The sequence below is a fragment of the Bison bison genome, unplaced genomic scaffold, assembly GCF_000754665.1.
Source record: "Bison bison bison isolate TAMUID 2011002044 unplaced genomic scaffold, Bison_UMD1.0 scf7180017864101, whole genome shotgun sequence".
NCBI lineage: Eukaryota > Metazoa > Chordata > Mammalia > Artiodactyla > Bovidae > Bison > Bison bison.
In genome coordinates, this window is record NW_011494673.1 from 1,830,477 (window position 1) to 1,850,428 (window position 19,952).

The 19,952-nt window shown below is 46.5% G+C and overlaps 1 protein-coding gene across 1 annotated transcript in view; it reads left to right on the forward strand.

The window, feature by feature from the left end:
- Positions 1–19,952, forward strand: part of EPAS1 (endothelial PAS domain protein 1) — a 92,363-nt gene that overhangs the window by 460 nt on the left and 71,951 nt on the right. The window contains exon 2 of the mRNA XM_010838631.1: positions 58–99. Within this exon, the coding sequence (XP_010836933.1) occupies positions 74–99 (26 nt within the window). The 5' untranslated portion in view covers positions 58–73. The remainder of the gene's footprint in view (positions 1–57; positions 100–19,952) is intronic.

Genomic DNA, 19,952 nt, shown 5'->3' on the forward strand with positions numbered 1-19,952 from the left:
AGGGCCACAGCCCCCCACCCGCCAGGGAGCCCAGGTGCTCGGCGTCTGAACGTCTCAAAGGGCCACAGCGACAATGACAGCTGACAAGGAGAAGAAAAGGTAAGCGGGCGTCCGAGCCGGTAGGGGAGTTGGTCCGGGGTGCGGGTGGCGGGGCTCCGCGGGACCGCCGCTGGGAGAAGAGCGCCGAGGGGACTTTGAGGACCCAGGGACGATTTGGAAGGTTTGGCAGGGGAGCGCAGGTGTCCAGTCTGGCGACGCGCCGCTCCGGCTTCGCGGTCGAAGAGTTCTGTGGCCCGAAGGAGTCGGGAATCTGAGCGGACAACGAAGCCAGGAAATAGCCCTAGAGGTCGGAGGTGCTCTCGAGGTACCTTCCAAAATCCACCCCTCTCCAAACCCCGCACCAAACTCACGCGGCCAGCGTGTTGAAACGTTTCTTGGTTGACTCGCTCAAATCAACTTTCGACTTTCTCACGGCCCACTTGAGGGGCAGCATCCACTCTTTTCTTCGGGACCCGTGGGGTCCTTCTAAATGAACTCTGCCCGCTCTGCCTCCCGGAACTGGCAAGGGGCCGGAGGCAGAATGCAGCGCTGGGACGGGCCCCGGCAGAGCTGCCAGGGCTCAGCGAAGGGACCCACTCCAGGGCTCCAGACCCCACGGAAGCTGGAAGAAGTCCCTTTCCTGATCCCGCAGCTTGCCTCGGCGGGAGAGTGGTTAGTGGGCCCGGCTGCCTCGCGAAAGCAGCTGTCTTCGCGTGTGGGGAGGGGATGGCGACACCCGGCACTCCCGGCAGGTCCCGGTGTCTCTCTCCCAAGAGGACAGAGAAGGGCAGCAACGATATGTCCGCCTGCCCTCGCCAGCCTCTCGGCACTGGGTGAGAGGCAACGGAGGCCAACTCTCACTGCCCTCCTGCCCTCTCCCGGCGAGGGTGAGAGCGCACGGCGTGGCGCTCAGACGTGGGAACCACCTTGCCTCCTGCCATCGCGCGCGGCTTGCAGCCTGGCTCCCCTTTCCTCTTAACCTCCACTCGTGCCGCCCCAGCGGGCTGGAGCTCTCCGCCCAGTATTCGACGGTGGCTGGCGGGGCTGGGGTGCGGGGAACTGTAATCGAACGCGTGCTGGGCCGGCTGAAGGATTTGAGCCTCCGGAGATCAGCTGCTGGGGGGTTGTACGGTGGTTCGGAGATGAGGAACCCAGCCGCGATGGGCGAGCGTGACCGGCTTCGAACCTGGGAGCCCGAAGAGCTCAGTGCTTGGGTCGATTTACTCGTGTTCCGACTTCGGGACCGGAGCCAGAAACCGTGTATCCGCTGGTCGAAAGCGGCGGTTCCCACCTCGGGGCACCGATAAGGGTTTGATAAACAGGAGCAAATCGCGCCCTTTCTGGCAGAGCGCCCGGGCCCTTCGCTCCCGGATTGCCGGGAGTGGAGGGGAGAAGGGGAGGGGATTGAGCCTAACTCCGAGTTTGCGGCCGCAGCTGCCCCTCCCGCGTCACTGCGGCACCCCCAGGCCTGAGATGGCTAACGAAGTCTTGCCTCGGTCGATCTGGGCTCCCCGGAGACCGCAGCGGGCGCGCGCCCCGGGAGGCCTCGAAGCACCCCTGGAGTCTTCTGTCTTTGAAGGGCAGCGAAGCAGGGAAGGGACTTTTAAGATTCCAACGCATTTTGCAAGCCCAGTATAGCCTGCCAATAACAATGATTGAACAATCAAAATGCAAAGTTATAGTCAGCTCCTCTGCGCGCACACTGGGCTCCGGACCCGGTGAGGGAACTTATTGTACATTTTACAACTGTGATGCCTATCGGCGAATGTTGCAATCGCGGAGGTGGGGCCTGAAGGTAGTCTTGACAGATGTGTGAAGCGTCAGTTTCTCCCGCGCGGCTGTGCACGGGTTCTGTGCTGTTACATATGTTAATCGTTTCAAGAAACTTGGGAGCAGAGGAGAAATTATTTCGACATACCTAACTGTAGTGCCTCTTTTGTTAGAGATAGAGGGAGCCAGAATCGGAGCTGGAAAAAAGTTGGGTAATCAGGCTCTGAATTATTCGCAAGAGCAGCAGGTTTCAGAACCACTGTGGGGATTGCCTATGAGATGTCCAGGAGGCCAGAGCCGGTGGCCCTGCCTGTCTGCTTTGCGACTGGCCTTGGTTTTTATGTCGCAGACCGGCAGGGCAAACATTTGTGTCCCTCACCATCCGGAGTCCTGTGAGAGGCTGTCCAATTCATGTTGGGCTAAGTGTTTTGAGACATATTTACTTTTCTAGTCTGGCTCTGTTTGCTGGGGGCAGGCTCCTTGAAGGACCAAGGTATAATTAAAATATGTGAACCAGTGCATTGGAAGTTGGTGTGTCATGTAAGTGGTGATCCTTAGCTTTGACAAAGTGCTTCACAAGTTCCGTATGAGGCTTTCAGGTTAGGATTCTGTGTATAGATTCTTAAAATGTGATTCTTCTGGTTCAGCAGAGTCTCTTCTTCCCCCAAATGCAAGATGCACGGAACATTCACAGTGTTCCTTCTAACAACAGGCGTTCAAGAAGTGGGCAGGATTGTTTTGTTCCAGAACATTCATGCGTCGATGGAGATGTTAATGTTTAATAATAAAGAGTTTACTTTCTAAACGTTTGGCTGGCCTTGACAGAGGGTTTCAAAGTGTGCTCTTTTAGTGGTAGTGGGCATTCGTGCTGACATCAGAGATGGCCAGATGCTTGCTAAGGTGCTGCACTCACTTTTTGCACTCACCTGTCAGGAGTGAAGTGAAGGTCTCTTTAATCAGGATTCCTGGGCTGTGAAGAGCTAGAAAATGTCTGGGCTACTCACTTCCTAATCAGACAATTTTTGAGTCCCTTCCCTGAAAGAGAAAACAGTCTGGAAGTTCTGACGTACATGGGGATTGGAGAGTGGTTTGGATAAATGTAAATCAGATCCTTGGATGCTCAGGGATCAAAGTCCATTCCCAAAGCTAGACAGCTCAAAGCTCCTTCCCAGAAGGCTTCTATTGCTTAGTGTGGGGCCTCCATGGAAAGAGGATCAGAAATCTCCTCTCCTGTCCCTGGGTGTAGTTGTTCCTCTGCTAAAGTAAAATCAAGTCCACCTCTTATTCAAATCTAAAGGCAAAAATATTGCTGGGCAGTTTTTCTCAATGTAAATATGTTTTCTATAAACATCCCTTTAACATTTGATCTCTCTTTCCAATTGCATTACTGGATGTAATAAATTGATGTAACACAGTACAGGTTCCCGTGAATAAAATTTAACTCACACAGCTTTTGTGAAGTTCTAAAGAATGCTGTGACTACAGGTTTTTTCAGTATTGCTGATGGGAATCTTACAGTTTTATGCAAGGACTGTTCCCCAGTGGAGAAGATTGCTTTGTGAAGTAGAGAACTACCTGTCAGTGGAGACATCCAAGAGGCTGTACTGAATACGCTGGCAGTTTCACTAGGAGTGAAAACCATGAGACAAAACTGTTTAATTCACTTCAAACGTAAATCAGTCTGTCTCTCTCTTTCTCTCTCTCTCTCTGTGTAGGGTAATCCTCAATGTTTTAGGAATCTATCCTGTAAAATGTTTACAAATAGAACAGAACCAATTAGATAATTCTTAGTACTCCAGGATTTTAGCCCAATACATTTGAAAATATTTGCTGTCATTAGTTATCTTAAGATTTAGGCTTTTCCACCTCTCAGGAAATCTCTCCAGTAGTACTGTTTTTTTCCCGCCTCAGTTCTGGCCCATACCAACATGACTTTTTGTTTTAGCCTAATGAATCTTCCCTTTTGCTTTTGGTACTGACCTTCATTTGTAGTTCATAGCAGGTAGGGCTTTTGCCAATATTGTGAAGTTAACAGTGTTTGCTCCCAGGATTCCCAGTACCCTTTATCCTCACTCTCCCAGTACTAATATCTAGTGTCCTCATGAAATTAGCTCTGCTTTTCATACCATGATATAAACCAATATGAATGCGAATGTGTATGGAACACCTACTCCCTCTCTGGATAAAATGTTGAGGAGACATTAAGGAATAAGGGATGTGGTCTTGGTCTTCAAGTTGTTTAGTTTGTTTGGGGGGAGGGAAGGACATACAAGGAAGCTTACCTAAAAATATAGGTAGCTTGCAGCTTGCTTGTCACTTTTCTATTGAGATAAAATCTTTTGAAGCTAAAGAAGTTCTTAATCACATATAAGCATAATTATTGAAAAGTATTGTGTGTTTGGGAGTGGGAGAATGGGTTCCTAGTTTTCCCTGGAATCACACAGGAGAGGCCCTGATAGCAGCATAAAGACTGGCTCTGAGCGAAAGTCAGTCAGTGTCAGGAGTGATGAGAAGTAGAGGGTTCAAGAGCATCCCTGGGGTATTCTCCGACACCATAGCCAGAAGGGCCCCCAGAGTTGAATGTTTGCTATTCTTTGCACACTTGCTTTGGTGAGGGGCATGAAGGGAGGCACCTAGTAGGGGTCTGGGAGTGATGGGGTGGAGATTCTGGTCCCATTAAGGGTAATCGTGGAGACAGCCTAGACTCTAGGAAGACCAGGAAGGGACAGGGAGCTTCTTAATCTGGGCTTTGTGAGTGGGCTTCAGAGGGTGGTCTGTGAGTCTCTGAATGGCTGCTAGTGTTAGGGATATAAGTATTGTTCCCCACAAGGGAAGTCAGTTCAGCACTGATAGCCTTTCATAAGTTCTGTGATCTGGAGAAGGTGAGCCCTTGCTCTTGAATGTCTGATTTGGTGACTGCCCTACCTTTCAGGATCTTACTGTTCAGGTCTCAGAGAGGTCCACATTTCACCGCCAGTGTTTCTCCCTATCTTGGAGATGGGGGAGGAGGTTGGCATGTGCATCTAGTTAAAATTCTGTAGTGTGGCTTAACCTTACCTGTACCCACCTGTCTGTCCACCCACACGTCTGCCCTCAGTAATGGGGGGGGGAGTGGGCAGCTCAGTGCCCTGCACAGGCTTACTTCTCATGTGGCTCATTTTGTTACTGCTTCTTAAAATGGCCATGAAATTTTATCTTCACATTTTCCACCATCCTCAAACAGTTACTGGAGGTCTTTTTACATACTAGGAATCTGTGTGTCCTTAATATTAATTATATCTGCAGTAGGACAAAACAAACAAAAAAACCCCTCAGTCTTGTTAGTGTAGGCACCATCCTCAGAACTTTCCGTGCATGAGCTCTTTTAATCCTCATAAGCACCCATAAGATAAGCCCTGTTATTATCCCCATTTCCCTGATGGGAAAGCTGAAGCATAGAAAGGCGAGATGCCAAAGGTCAAATAGGTAGTATGGCCTATGGCCGAGGCTCAGATTCAAATGGGGCAAAATGCCTTCGGAGCCTTTACTCTTAACCAGTGATCCACACCACCTTACCTTACCTAAGATGTCTATAAATACCATTCCGGACCTGTGGCAAGTACTCTATAAATGATAACTGCTTTTGCTGTTGTATTTATAACTATTATAATTACTTTTCTCTTTCGTGACTCATCACTTGTTTTGACCCTGACATGCAGACAACGATTGAAGATCTGAAGGGCAGGCTTGGAAGCCCTGGAAGCTCTTTATTTGTCATTGGTTTTCCTCCGTGCTGTGTGGGGTTTTCTCCAGTTGCAAGGACCAGGAGCTGCTCTCTACTTGCAGTGCACAGGCTTCTCATTGCTTCTCTTGTTGTGGAGCACAGGCTCTAGGGAAAGCGGGTTTCACTAGTTGCAGCAGGCAGGCTCAGTAGTTTTGGCTTATGGGTTCTAGAACACAGGCTCAATAGTTGTGGCACACAGGCCCAGGCTGCTCCAGGGCATGTGGGATCTTCCTGGACCAGAGATTGAACCGTGTCCCCTGCATTGGCAGGCAGATTCTTAACCACTAGACCACCAGGGAAGCCCTCCACGTCCCACTCTTAACAGGTGGCAGTAATTCAGTAATTACTGTAACCTTCGGACTCGATTGTGCAGAAGAACCTGTTAGAAGCTCTTCCTCCATAACTTTTGAAGAGCCATCTCCAAATCAAGATGCACAAAACAGCTTCTGGCTCTACTGATCTTTTGAAATTGTAATCACAGGAAGGAGAGAATGGAGGGGAGAATAAAGAATAGCTATGATCATTGCAATACTAGTACGGTAGATCTTTATAGGGCCCTTTCTCTGATGAGTCCTAAGCTTTCACAGTCATCACACCATTGGCCTCTGCACTGTGAACTTTGAAGGGCTTCTTGAGTTTTCCCAGGGCTCTAAAACACAATTGCATGAACATATATCACTAAGGAGAGAGGCAAGCCATGTTGGCGGTTGCACATCATTGTGTGTATGGTGGCCATGCCATTCATACAGCATGCCATTCACAGCATCTATGATTTTCAGGTAGAAATGAAATGAAATGTTAGTCACTCAGTCATGTCCAACTCTTGTAACTCCATGGACTGTAGCCCACTAGGCTCCTCTGTCCATGGAATTCCCCAGACAAGAATACTGGAATGCGGTGCCAAGTGCCATGCCCTTCTCTAGGGGATTTTCCCCACCCAGGGATCAAACTCAGGTCTCCCGCATTGCAGGTGAGTTCTTTACCATCTGAGCCAACAGGGAAGCTCTTTCAGGTAGAGATTGGGTGCAATCTGTCACCAATAGTCCGGTCTCAAGAAGAGTGACAGGGCCCTAGGAGCCCTCTGGACTCAAGACAGGTGTGGAATGGACTAGAATGTTACCTACTTCTAAGTGGTCTTTTTTAATTTCCCCTAATTTTTTAAGACTACCAGTTAGCTTGACCACCTTAGACTGTTTCCAGAGATCACTTGTACATCAGAAAAACTTATCTGTCATGACCATGAGAACCTTTGCATGTTCCTAGGAGGCACATTCCGTGTCCCTCCCCGCCACTTGGAAAAATTCTTTGGTTTTAAAGTTACAAGTAACTTCTATGCGAGATAATGACTCTGGGAAGCAGTTCCTTTTCTCATGTGGAAAGCTATTTCAGAAAAGAAGATACGTCAGTAAGGAAAACAACTCTATTAAAAATGTATATATTGATTTTGCCATGCCCCTGTCTGGTTTACTTTCCCAATTCTACAAAACCAAGGAAGTGGATTGTTAGAAATCTCTCCTTATATTTCTCCAGTGACTTTCTGCATCCCATCTCCATGGTACCATCCAATAAAAAAAAAAAAAAAATCAAACCTGAGAGGTTAGTGCTAGGAATCATAACAGATTAATGATTTTATCGGATGAGATTTTGCACTAAAATACATGAGTGAGGAAATGAGTCCATTTTCTGCAGTCACAGTAGTAATGTTGGAGGTTAACTAACCCTGCTTGTGGTGCTGGTTGCTCTCAATTGCTGGGGATGCAGCCAATATGAGAGTCTTTTAGAAGTTCATCAATTCTGTAACAGCTTTAGTTGACTCTTCTGGTCTCACTTTCAGTCTGAGTCTCCTTGCTTATGACCTATCACTGTGTGGAGTCAGTGGTTCCCTAGAAATAAGGGGACACATGGCCTCAATCTATTCCAAAGCATTTTATGCATACTTTAAAAATACATCAAAGTGTATGTTTGGTTTTGGTTGGGGGGGGGGGTTATGTAATAATCACTGAAATCACTATGCTGGGTATCTAGTCGGACAGTTCTCTCTCTCTCTCAATGCTGTATTTGTATTAACAAACGTGTGTTTTCACCTCTTTTCTCAGCTATTTGTAAGGCATCCTCAGACACCACTTTGAATTGTTGCATTGCTTTTTCTTGGGGATGGTTTTGGTCACCACCTCCTGCACAAAGTTGCAAACCTGCATCCATAGTTCTTCAGGCACTCTGTCTACCAGATATAACTCCTTAAGTCGATTTGTCACTGCCACTGTATAATCACAATGGATTTGATTTAGATCATATCTGAATGGCCTAGTAGTTTTCCCTGCATTCATCAATTTAAGATGTGTGTTTTACTCTTGATAAAAAAAGAAAGATTTCATATTGTTACCACTTTGAATAAGATTTGTTCTGACTGCCTCTGTGTAGAGGGCAGAGAGAAAGAAGGGCAACACATTATCCTAATTTTGTGTTTGACAAATTGAGCTGTGAAAAGAAGAAAGCCATACCATCTGCATTGAAAGCTAGAGCTGGACCCGGGTGTCCCCTTGGGCTCCTGTTACAAGGTAGTTAAGCATGAGCACAAAGGGGGCGACTCAAACTTCAGGGCTAACCACTCTCATTACTAATGAGTAATTACAGCAAATATTTACAGGCCTCCTTCCTACCTTTACGACTTCCTGTTGCTGAAGCACTTTGGAGTATTGAGAAAGATCCTGGAAAGTACGTCATACCCAGTTGCAGGAAAGAATGTCTTTAACTTTAAGTGCACGCACTCTGTTTATGAATTCCATGTGGAAACAACAGAAAATTGTGCTTGGGAGGGTCTGTTCAAGGGCCCATTCTTCAGAACTTGAAAACAAAATTTGAAAAATCAATTCTGGACGGTCAAATGTATGGAGAGTGGAACACGTGATGTTTCTGCAGAATGTTCTAGAAAGAATAGGAGTGTGCAAGCAAAGCACAAGTCGCTTGATAACTACTTTTTAAAGAACATATGACCTCTGCACTGTTTTTCTGAATGAAGATAATCAAGCTTAATTAAGTACATCACAGTATGTAAAGTATGCCATGTGGGGAATTCAGGAAGCTAGAAGAATATCATTCACTCCATCAAGATTTCAGAATAAACCACAATAAGGCCTCCTTCCTCTGTACTTGGTTTAAGAAGCACTCCAGTGAAATTGCTCTCTTCGGTGTCTGTAAACTACATACCCTTGTGTTTCTCTCCTGTGTTTCCAAGAGTTCTCAGATGCTATTTTAGAATGGCAGCCTTCACTCCAGCACTGGCTGAGGTTGATGAAGCTAATTTTGGTGCCCAGGGTAGAGAGAGAGAAGTCCTCTCTGGAGCTGAAAGGGCTTTCTGGTGCCTGGGTTCAAGAGCTGCATGGTGTTACTGGACACACCACGTTTCACCTTTAGAACCTTTATTTGTGTGCTTGCACAACACGTGTTTATCCAGATATTAAGATAAGAGAAGTATGAAGGTCACATTTCGCGGGCGACAAGGAAACTTCTATAAAAGTAACCATATCGCCATGCTGCAGGAGTCTGTCTTTTCTTTTGTACCAAGGATTTAGGGGAATTAGTGGTGGGTGGGGCCTGAGAGCCAGTCCCTTCACAGTATTCTGGCTTCCTTGCCTGTGCTGTGCATGTCCTGGCGCAGCTGACATGTCTCTCCCATTTGGCCAGGCCCTTTGAAGTGGTCAGGATGTCAGAGGGAAATCTTGGTCCACTGTGTGGCTGCCCCACTTTCTCGAACTTTCTGGTAGTCTCTGGAAATTAGCCCCTGCCCCCATGCATTTCCCTGCTATGTGACTGGCTGGGAGGGAGCCTGGCTGCTCAGATACAATAGCTTTCCTAGCCTCTCAGAACAGGTTTGCATGGTGCTGCTACTGCCCTATTTTAGGCAGGGTTGTCATGTCCTTGGAGCACAGAGTCTTTAGCGGGGCGGGGGAGTTCCTTTTGTGGATTTGCATGTTTCTCTTACAGATTTCCAAGGATTAGCCGACACACTCAAAGCCTGAATGCGGAAATGGATCCTTGGTCCAGTTTTCTTCCCAAGGGCAGTCCACACAGCATTGGGAGTTCATCTCACTGACAAAAAGGGACCCCACTTCAGCCAAGCACCCCATTCACCATCACCCAGTGAGCCTCCTGAGCCCCAAATGTGCCAGTCTCCTCCTTGTACCCTAAGGACTTTCTCACCCCATGTCATGGGTCTCCCTCCCACCTCTATTCCTTCAGCCCAGTCTCTCCATCTCAGATGTTCTCCCCATTTCTGTCTCTACTTGAGTACCTTCCTCTTTCCTAATGTGAGGCCGAGTCCCCCAGGTCTCCCCCTCCACTCCTTTCTAGCTCTTGGTTGCTTTCTCCAGAGAGCCTGCCTGATTATATTTCCTTGTTATCTAATGACATTTCATGTGGTCTTGTCTTTCCAGCAACATTGCATGTTGCTGGAGGGCAAGGATGTCTGATTTTCTTATGTGCCTTGTAAACATCTTGCACATTTTGAGTCCCTAAAATCATGCTTAATTTAAAAAAACATACAGTTGCTTTGTCGATGTCTCTTGGGTCACTTGGAAAGCCTGCCTCTTGGACTATGCTTTTCTTGTTCATGTAGATTTGAGCCCTTTTTAAATTTTCCTTGACAAGAGAAAAAAGAGAAAGGAAAAAACAAACAAACAAACAAACAGAAGACCATAGACAGATGTGGTTGACTCATGATTTTACATCAAATGCAAGCATTAGGCAAGTATTGTGAAGTCAGGGCTTCACTTTAAGAATGCCCAATACACCAAGGTAAAGTGCAAGCCAAACAGCAAAGTACTTCAGGTGAAAGTTTAAAATGGTCAGGTGGGAACGGGTGTGTAGGGGAGGACCCATTCTCTGTTAGAAATCATCTTCCCTACGGAGCCTTCCTGATTTGCAGCACGGTGGTTCCCCCTGCATTCCCATGGCCCTTAGTCTGAATGGTGCAGCACACTGGCTCCCCCTGCATTTACATGGCCTTTAGTCTGTATCATGCTGCTGGGATGATGCTGTTACAGCTTGCTTTTCTGTGTGTGTGTGTGTGTCTGTGTGTCTGTGTCTGTGTCTGTGTCTGTCTCTGTCTCTGATTACCACTTAGGGAGTAAGCCCTTCAGGAACAGAAGCCCTGTTAACTTTTTCTGTTCTCAGCACTCAAAACAGAGGCCCACACTTGGTGCCCAGGATTTGCTTGTAGACTCAGTAACTTGATCTTATGTTATGAACTTTGGGCTTAGTGCAGAGGGTTAGCGATTTAGGCAGAAACCTTTGTTCAGATCAACCTACCCATCCTCCTGGAACCCCCACCATGCGTGTAGTAAAGTCTGGGGGGCTACTGTCATCATCGCTGTGTACAAACATTCTAAGTTACCTACTAAATTCAGGTGCTGTGCCGTGCAGTGAGGTTTCAGAGAGGCTTTAGATGGACCTTGCACTCAGGGGGCTTGGAGTCTAGTTGGTGAGTCAGAGAATTCCTAAACTGATTTGTTTAAAATCATGCAAGATGGTTGATGTTAAAGGTTGTCCTCACCCCATCTTTACGATGTTGCTGTCTTGTTATGAAGTTAAAAAGAGCTCAGACAAAACACTGAGCAAACTGGAAGATTGATAGTAATTGAGTGTGAATAAGGGTAAGTAGATCTTGTGTACTGTGAATAGTTAGAGGTTTAAGGGAGGAGCATTAAGAGCTAGGTCTTGAAGATTAGGTAGAATTTAGATAAGCAGATGGGTTTTGGGCATTCCAGTGGGGTGAACAGCTGGAGTTAAATGAGGAGGTAGGAATAATTAGGGTGTACAGAGCAGTACTGGTGAATCGGCTCCTTCCAGAACTGAATCTGGAGCTGTATAAACGTATGGGAGAAAGGGGTCAGGCCCAGGCTGGTGCTGAGAAGTTGAGGACACCATGATATCTTAGTCATGACGTGATGGACTTAGGGCTGCCTTGGGGCCACAAGAGCAGTGCCTGCTTCTCTTGGGTTATTTGAACCTAAGGAAGATGCCCAGGGCACACCTATTATCTTCCAGTTGACTCTAGCATAAGCACCAAAGGGTGGGTGGATGGTACCATGGTTATCCTTTGTAAGAATGACCTCAGAGACTGAAAATGCCCTCTGCATCTCAGGAAATCAGTCATCTGCAAATGTGCCCAGCTTGCTCTAGAATATATTTCTTTTTGGACTGTACCATGCCTGAGGGTAACAAATGCCTCCTGGGGTCCAGAGTGGGAGACCAGAAGGGGACAACTTGCTGTGTTCTAAATAGCTTCCATCAGGCTCTGTGGATGAGTGTGTGATGCTCATCTCACGTTCTCATTTTGATGGTGAAGCCTGCTTCCCCCTAATAATTTGATGGGGGCTTTCATCCTCTCCCTTCTTGCCCTTTGTCATCATAGATTCTAGGTTTCTGAGTCTGGTCACTGTGAAAGGCTATTCAGTGCTCCACTGTTTGTGGGGAGAGAGGCATCCATGCTTTTTGGCAGTTTGTACCAATCACTGGGAATTGTGTCCTTTGCACAAAGAGGCAGCTGAGCTATTCCTTGGCCTACTCCTTTCCTGTTATGTGGCTATACCATTCCCTAAAACCTGAACTCTGGTGTTCTTGGACAGGTGTAGTCAAAGAACATCTTTTGGAGTCACCTGGTGGGGTAGCTGGGGTTCTTCCCTCCCCCTCCACTGTGGGTCTGAGCAGCCCAGGAAGGGCCCCCCTGGAGCCAGGTGGACAGAGCCTTTGTCCTCCAGGCCCGCAGGTGGCAGGGAACCACGGACCCCAGGGCAGGCAGCCCAGACACAGGGGCTGTCTGGGGGCTTGGGCAGTCCCTGGGAAGCAGCCTCAAGGAACGTCCAAAGACACCCCACAGCCCAGGAGGTGACGTTTACCCTAATCTAGCTAGAGCTAGAATTTGAGTCTAGCATCTGCCTCCCACAGCTCCAGACAGGCCTCCGGAGGGGAAAGGAGGGAGATCTAAGCTGGCTAATCTGCAATGACACTGTCACCATGCCTACTCCTCTCTGGGGTTTTCTTTTTTTTCTTTTCCTTTCCAAACTAAAATTGCCTTTAAAAATGACAGTTTTTGCCACTGTTGAACTCCAAGCAAGCTGCTTTCCCACTTGGGTCATTTTGGTGACAGGTCATGGGCACACGTGGTACTGGTGTGGTCATGGCAGCTGCTGGCCAGTGTGGGGTCTTGGAAAATCCTGGTGACCAGAGTCCCCCGGCAGCAAGGAGTCTGAGATGACCACGAAAGTCGATTCTTTCTTTCCCAGACCATCCACTTGTGCACATTTGAACCATTTTCCATGCTCAGATAAACACAAGCCTTGAGATTCTGGGTCACCTGTATGGATCTAGATGTCACGAGGGGAATGACGTCACTTAATTCTCCTGGAGTTAGATCTTCTGGGTCCAGGCAGAGGATGTGTTTATTTTGGAAAGGGACAAACTTTCACCCACTTGAATTCCTTTGCCTCCAAAATTAGTGTCAGGGGATGACCACAAGCATTCCATATTTCTTACCCTTTGTCTTGCCAAACAGATTGTAAATGCCCCCAGGGCCGCCTTTGACTTCTTCTGTGTCCCTGACAAAGCTGACCTCCACAGGAGGTTCAGAGGAGCTCTCAGAAACCTCTAGGACTGAGAGACTGTTCTAGATCTTTTCTGACTTGTGTGACCTAGGAAGGTAATGTTTCCCATACCTAAATGGGGGTTACACACACTACCTGCTTTCTAAGAGTACTATTATTATAAGTTTGAAATGAGCTAGGATTTCAATAAAACCATGCCTTTTATTTTTTAATTAAAAAAAACAATGTATTTTTTGTCTGTGATGCACAGCTTGCAGGATCTTAATTCCCCAAGCAGGGATCGAACCCATCCTCCCTGCAGTGGAAGTGCAGTCTTAACTGCTGGACCTCCAGGGAATTCCCTAAAACCATGCATTGTAAAAGTGTTTTAATAAGCATGTGTAAAAATAGATAGCTGGTGAGAAATTGCTACATAACACAGCCTGGTACTCTGTGCTGACCCAGAGGAGTAGGATGGGGGTGGAGAGGGAGGCACAAGAGGGAGATGATGTGGGTATAATTATGGCTGATTTGTGTTGTTGTACAGCAGAAACTAACACAACATCACAAAGCAATTTTCCCTCAATAAAAAATACTTTTAAAAAAGACAAATTAAAAAGCATATTTTTTATGCTTTGAAAGTCATTTTTGCAATGATTATCTCAATAGAAAGACCTTTGAAAAGTATAAAGGACAGACCATTAAGGTATTAACAAGCACAGCATTATAATCACTTGGCACATCACTGCCTGTTGGAGTGATTTGACTGCAACTGAGAGGGAGTCTTAGCCGACTCTAAGTGGAGATCTCTCACTTGCTCTCAAGCCTATCAAGGGCTTTTAACTGCCCTCACCCGCAGCTGTCCCCAAGATTATGGGCTCTTGCCAAGAGTGATTTCCACATTTGAGTTGTATTTCTCCCATATCCTGAGATGTGAGAAAATCTGATAGCATCAAGAGACTAAGGAACCTTCCAGGACTCCTGAAAAATGGTCTGACCCTGGGTATGCCTCTTTCCCTGCCTGGCCTGTTCTCCCCTCATCTGTGAAGATGAGGGTCCAGGGTCTAGGGCTGCTGCCATCCTGATGCAGTGGGAATTTGCCCTTTGATTCAGCACCCTCAGATCTCTAGACCTACAGGGCTATGTCTGCGCCACCTCTGCTTGGGTCCCACTTGTTGCTCTGTGTCTTACAAGTAATACCTAATTGTAGGCCCACGGTGGCTCAGACAGTAAAGAATCCACTTGCAGTGCAGGAGACCTGGGTTCGATCCCTGGGTTGGGAAGATTCCCTGGAGAAGGGAATGGCAACCCACTCCAGCATTCTTGCCTGGAGAATCCCTATGGACAGAGGAGCCTGGTGGGCTACAGTCCATGGGTCACAAAGAGTCGGACATGACGAAGGAACTAAGCAGAGCACAGCACAGCACAGAAGGGACCAAGTGCTGCAGCCACGGTGTTTAAAAGGTCAGGCAGCCTGCTAGGAGAGATACAGAAGTAGGGACCCGTTGATGCCTTGGGATGCCTATGATCCTGGTCTTACCGGTGGTGGGAAGAGGCTTTGGATGTGAAGAGTCCGGCTATGCCACATAGTGACCATGAAACTTGGCAGGGCATTCGCTCCAGCCTCAGATCTGTCACCTGCCCCGTCCCTGACACCTCTCGTGCCTGAGCTGGCCCTTCCTTCAGCCCCGTTTTGAGGTGGACAGCTGTCAGGGCCTTAGGGCTCAGCTTAAATATCACGTCCTCAGGGAAGCCTCCCCTGAGCCCCTCAGCTGACCTCCAGCCCTCTTCTCTCTCTCTTTTTCTGAAAGACAGCACTCCCCGCATGCTGTCATTCACTTGTCTGTCTGTTCTCTGTTGCTCCCCACTAGTTTGCAAGGTCCTTGAGGGCAGGGCCATTCTGTCTTCTTTGCCACCATATCTTTAGTGTTTGGGGGCGGTGCTGGACACCTATAAGGAGCTCCTTAAATATTTGTTAAGTGAAATAATTACTTCAGCGTTGCTGGGTCTTTGGCCTCAACCTGGCATCATTTCTTACATTTGTTCAGTGCTCAGTTTTTTTCCCCAAAGCTTGTGATGAAGTAGTTGTCATTCTCATCATACAGGTGAAACAACAAAGACACAAAAATGTGATTGCAAAGCCAGAGTGCAGAAGAGCCCATGTGAGCAGAACCTTCTCTCCCCTGGCTGGTGCTGCCTCTCTGGGCACCTTATTTTTCTGTCATGGTGATGTTATTGTTTGTCTTATTTGGCAATGTTTACACCAGAGAAGTAGGGGCCATTGTGTGTTGGTGGCGACTGGAAATGCACAAGAGAGTCCCAGGAGAATGCCACTGTCGGTGCTCACCACAATTAGCAATTGTCGGGCCAGGGGCAGTAACTGGGTGGGTGGTGTCCCCTGTGTGGCTGGTTTTATGTGTTAAAATACCACTGTCTGCTTCTGACAGAGGCAAGGGAGAGTAGGGGAGTGGAGATTAGGGAGACTGGGAGGAGCCTAGGACCTCAGTCCCATTTCTCTCCGGTCTTGTCTATCCTACCACTTAAATCTAGGCCCTTTCTGCTTGGGAAATGTCCTGTTGTATGTCTAGTGAAATTCCTGTGGCCTAGTGGAAAGAGGAGTGCTAACCAGCTGGGTGACCTCTGAGCCTCAGTTTCTCCATCTTTAAAATGGGCCAGTAGGTGGGACCCAGTTCCATTGTGAAGTGAAATCCAGGTGGAGCCTGGTCCCAACTCCTGTTTCCAGGTGCCTCCTTAGGGAGGGAAAAAGGGAGGTTAAAGGTGATCAGAGAGGGTTTTGAAGAAAGCCTCTCCAGTTCCCTTGTAATTTCCCCCTCTCCAAGAGGAGGTTCTATTAAAGTGGAGAGGGCCAGAGCCTTGAGAGTCAGTCCTGGGCATGGCATGATGCCAGAGAGCAGGTTCTGGACTCACTTCATTGGCAGCAATAGGGCCCTCCTCCTTAAGGAGGAAGTGGGTTTAGATGGGACAGTGTTTCTACATTCTATCCCACAGTTTCTACAAAAGGGAGCAGTTGTGTTACCAGGTAAGGCCATGTCTCATCTCCTAATCCCAGGGCAGAGCGGGGCAGGCTTCTGGAGTGAATGAGAGCACCTGTAACAAGAGACACAGCATTCCTGCACCCTCTTTGAGCCCCGTTTCTTCATCTGTCAGATAGCTGCTATAACCCCTGCTCTGCCAATTGGATTGGGGCTTGGAAAATATAAACTACTGCAAAAGAAGGGGTTATTACTTCTGTGATTTGTGTGTGTGTGTAAATAAACATATCTGGCGTATTCAGGGTTGATACTGACGTGAGATGAGGGACATACGCTACCTGAAGCTACTGAGTCCCTTAGCCTGAGGCAGTGAGAGAGAGGACTGAGTCGGAAAGCTGGTGGCCTTGAGAGGAACAGGCCTGGAAATTGCTGAATGGAGTCATGCAGTATTTGGGGGGAGTAGTGGGGAGAGTGATGTGGGACAGAAGTGAGTCATGGTGCATGAGTGCTGGGGAGTCACCTTGAACTTGGGCCAAGAAGTAGAAATATGGAGACTTAGGTTTATCTGCCTTACATCAGGTACATCAAGTTCTGGATGGCCGCCCACTGGCTGGAGACCTGAGGTGGACGGCTCTCCCTTGCCGCCCTGGGAAGGCTTTCTGCTGGCTTCAGCCCCGCTGAGCAAAGTCCGCTTGTTCACTGGAGTTCACACAGACTCCTTGCCAGGCCTGCCCAGAATCCTGTCTCCTCTGACTTCCTGTGCTCTTGCATAATATTTCCTTGCTTCTTGAATGGCTGCCCCCAGTGCGGGGGCAGCTCCCTGACACTGCTGGATGGACAGCAGGATGTGGAGGGAGGATGGGGATGTGCAGACATACCCAGGGGTGCCCGGGCTCCAAGGGAGGAAGGCAGTGTTCCCCAAAATGTTTAGAAGGAGATTTTAGCTTTAGGGTAGTTAGGGAGACTGGGACACACAGACACACACCCCAGACCCTATAAGTTGTTTCTTCTGTAAAATTATTATTAAACTAGTTGTTTCCTTCTGATTATAAAAAGTATATATGTTCCCTGTAAAAAGTCATAGTACAGGAAGGCATCAAGATGAAAATAAAAATCACCTAAATTCCACCTTCCAGAGATAATGACTAAACACTTTGGTGAACATATTTTCTTCAATACAGTAACTTATGGACATGTAATTGCAAATATGATCATACTATATACAGTTGTAGAAAATGGATTTCTCATACAGCAAAGTATCAATATTCTCTCTTGCTATCACAGTGCATAGATTTAATACAGCTTCCACTTACAGATGTATCATAATACAACACCAATTCATTGACATGTCCAGGTTCAGAAAACAAGCTCTAACCAGCCCAGAGATGTTCACAGACTTGGAAAACAGCATCTCTTGTATACGCCTGACAAATGTGTTAGCTCTAGTGTCCCAGAAATAACTACAAATTAAAAGGTTTTGTACCCATGTAGGCCTTTCTCTAGGCTTAGAATAATTCCCATGATTACATAGAAGAGGCTGGGGCACTGAGTGCTGTCAGGGCTGGGCTGGGTGTCCCTTGGGTAAGATCGTCTCCCCATGTGGCCTGTATGTCTGCCCTGAACCAGGAGCCACTAGCTAGAAGAGCAAGTTTTTCTTCAGTGGTGTTGTTCCTGGGCCCAAGATGCCAAATAAATGTCATGTAAAATTTTAATTGATTATTCCCTCCTGAAATTTTGTAACCCTGTTTGTATCTTTTTACAAGATACCCTTCCTTCTTTACACAGTAGTGTGTTCATAGTATTAAACTTTAGTGCGTATACAGTATCTTTCAGATTGGTGAAGATAAAAGTAAAATAATTTTTAGCTGGAGTAGATGCTATCAATACAGTGTTTCTGTCTCTTGCCTAAAAGCCGTACAGTACATAGGAACCTTCAAGTTGCAGTTTCAAAGATGCAAACGTCAGGCATGAGTGAAATTGCAGTGTACCCTCCATCTGCTGTTGCCCACGGTCCTTCAGCTATATCGTCTCCCAGCTCTTCCTCCTCCTCCAGTCAGTGACTCTTCATGCCTGTTCACTCAATGCCAGGCCCTGTGTGCCAGCTGTTGTACTTCCTGCTGTAGTTTTCAAGGTAGTGTACTGTAGGATCAAAAATGTTTTATTTCTTTATGTGTTTTTTATGTATTATGTGTGAAAAAAGTATCATAAACCTTTTACAATACAGCACTATGTAGCCAGTTGTATCATTAGTAGTTGGGTACCTAGGCTAAACTTAGTTGGTCTTATGAACAAATTGAATTTAGCAATATACTCTCAGAATGGAACTCATTCACATTGGAGGGAGCTTACTGTACATGTTTAAGAGTTGTAATGAGCTGTTTCTCTTCCATTGCTGATTGTGGTTGGAAGTGTGTCATAGATTTACAGCAGACTTTAACATAATATGACTCCTGTTCATTTGGGAATCCGTTGTCTATACAGCATTTGCTTGTTCCCTGTGAATCATTTTTAAACTGGATTGGATACTTCTTTGATTTACCAATGAGTTTTTAGTATGAGGCTAGGCTCATTGACTGTGGTTGGTAATTGCTTGTTAGATTTACTTTCAAGTCAGGACAAATTGTTTCCTAGAGCTCTCTGTTTCAGACCTTTCTTCTAAATCAAAAGGCTTGATACTACTAGTCAATTTAAACACATTTACTTAAAAGCTTTCAGGCCTTCTTGAAAACAAAAGTTTGCAACAAAATTTAGCACCAGTAGAATCCAAGTATCTTACCTGATTTTGTTTATAGTTGTCCACTCTTCAGGCACAGTCTATTACAACAATTTGCATAATTATAATCTCACCTTCAGTTTATTCACCCTTTCTCAATAATTACATCTAAACTGTTATTGCATCAAATTCTTTGTCTGTACTTCTTTAGGATGGGGATAAGAGTTAGAGGAAATAATATGTTGGTCTGCCTTGCAACATTTTCAATATGTGGACATTTAGCAAACTGATTTTATCATTGCTCCCTTTCTTCGTTCCCTGATTTGGTGGGGCAGGGAGGAGGGGGTCTTTGTCATGTGTGCACATTTGGGAAGTGGTCAGGGACAACAGGATAGAACTAGTCCTCAGAATTATGAAGCAGGACTTTGTTGAAGTTGATACTCCTGTACAATGAACATGGAGCAGCCGTTGGCATGGCAACCCCTACGTGGAAAAGAGCACGACGCTTGCAGATGACTTTTGCAGTACTCAGTGTTAATCTGATAAATGGCTTTTTTAATAGTAGTTTGTGGGCTAATGGAAAGGTTGAATCAAACCTTCATTAATGGGAAGAAGGATGGGCATTTTGAAGCCTCTGAGTGAACACATCGGAAAGCCACAGCCAATTCTCCATTTTCAGCTGTGTCTCTTTTTCACATCAAATATTCTCATAGCATAGCAAGCCAAAGTAAATTGAGAATTCTATTTGTCTTGAAAGGGTGTTGCTGCCATGATCAGTTTAGATTTTCAAGCATGCAGAGGTTTTGGAGTCCTTTTTATTTAGGGCATTTACCTTGATCAGAGTTTAGGAGGACTGTAAAAGGTTTGCATCGTGGTGTTCCTTTTGTGGTCATGATGGGATAAAGCTGGTTAAGTACTTTTTTTTATTGTAAAAATTTACCATTTTAACCATTTCTTAAGTGTACAATTCACTGGCATTAGGCATACTCACATGTTGGGTATGGGCAGCCATCACCTCTCTCTCTCTCCATCTCTTGAACTTTTCTATCATCCCAAGTTGAAAAGTCTCTATCCATTGAACAAGAACTCCCATT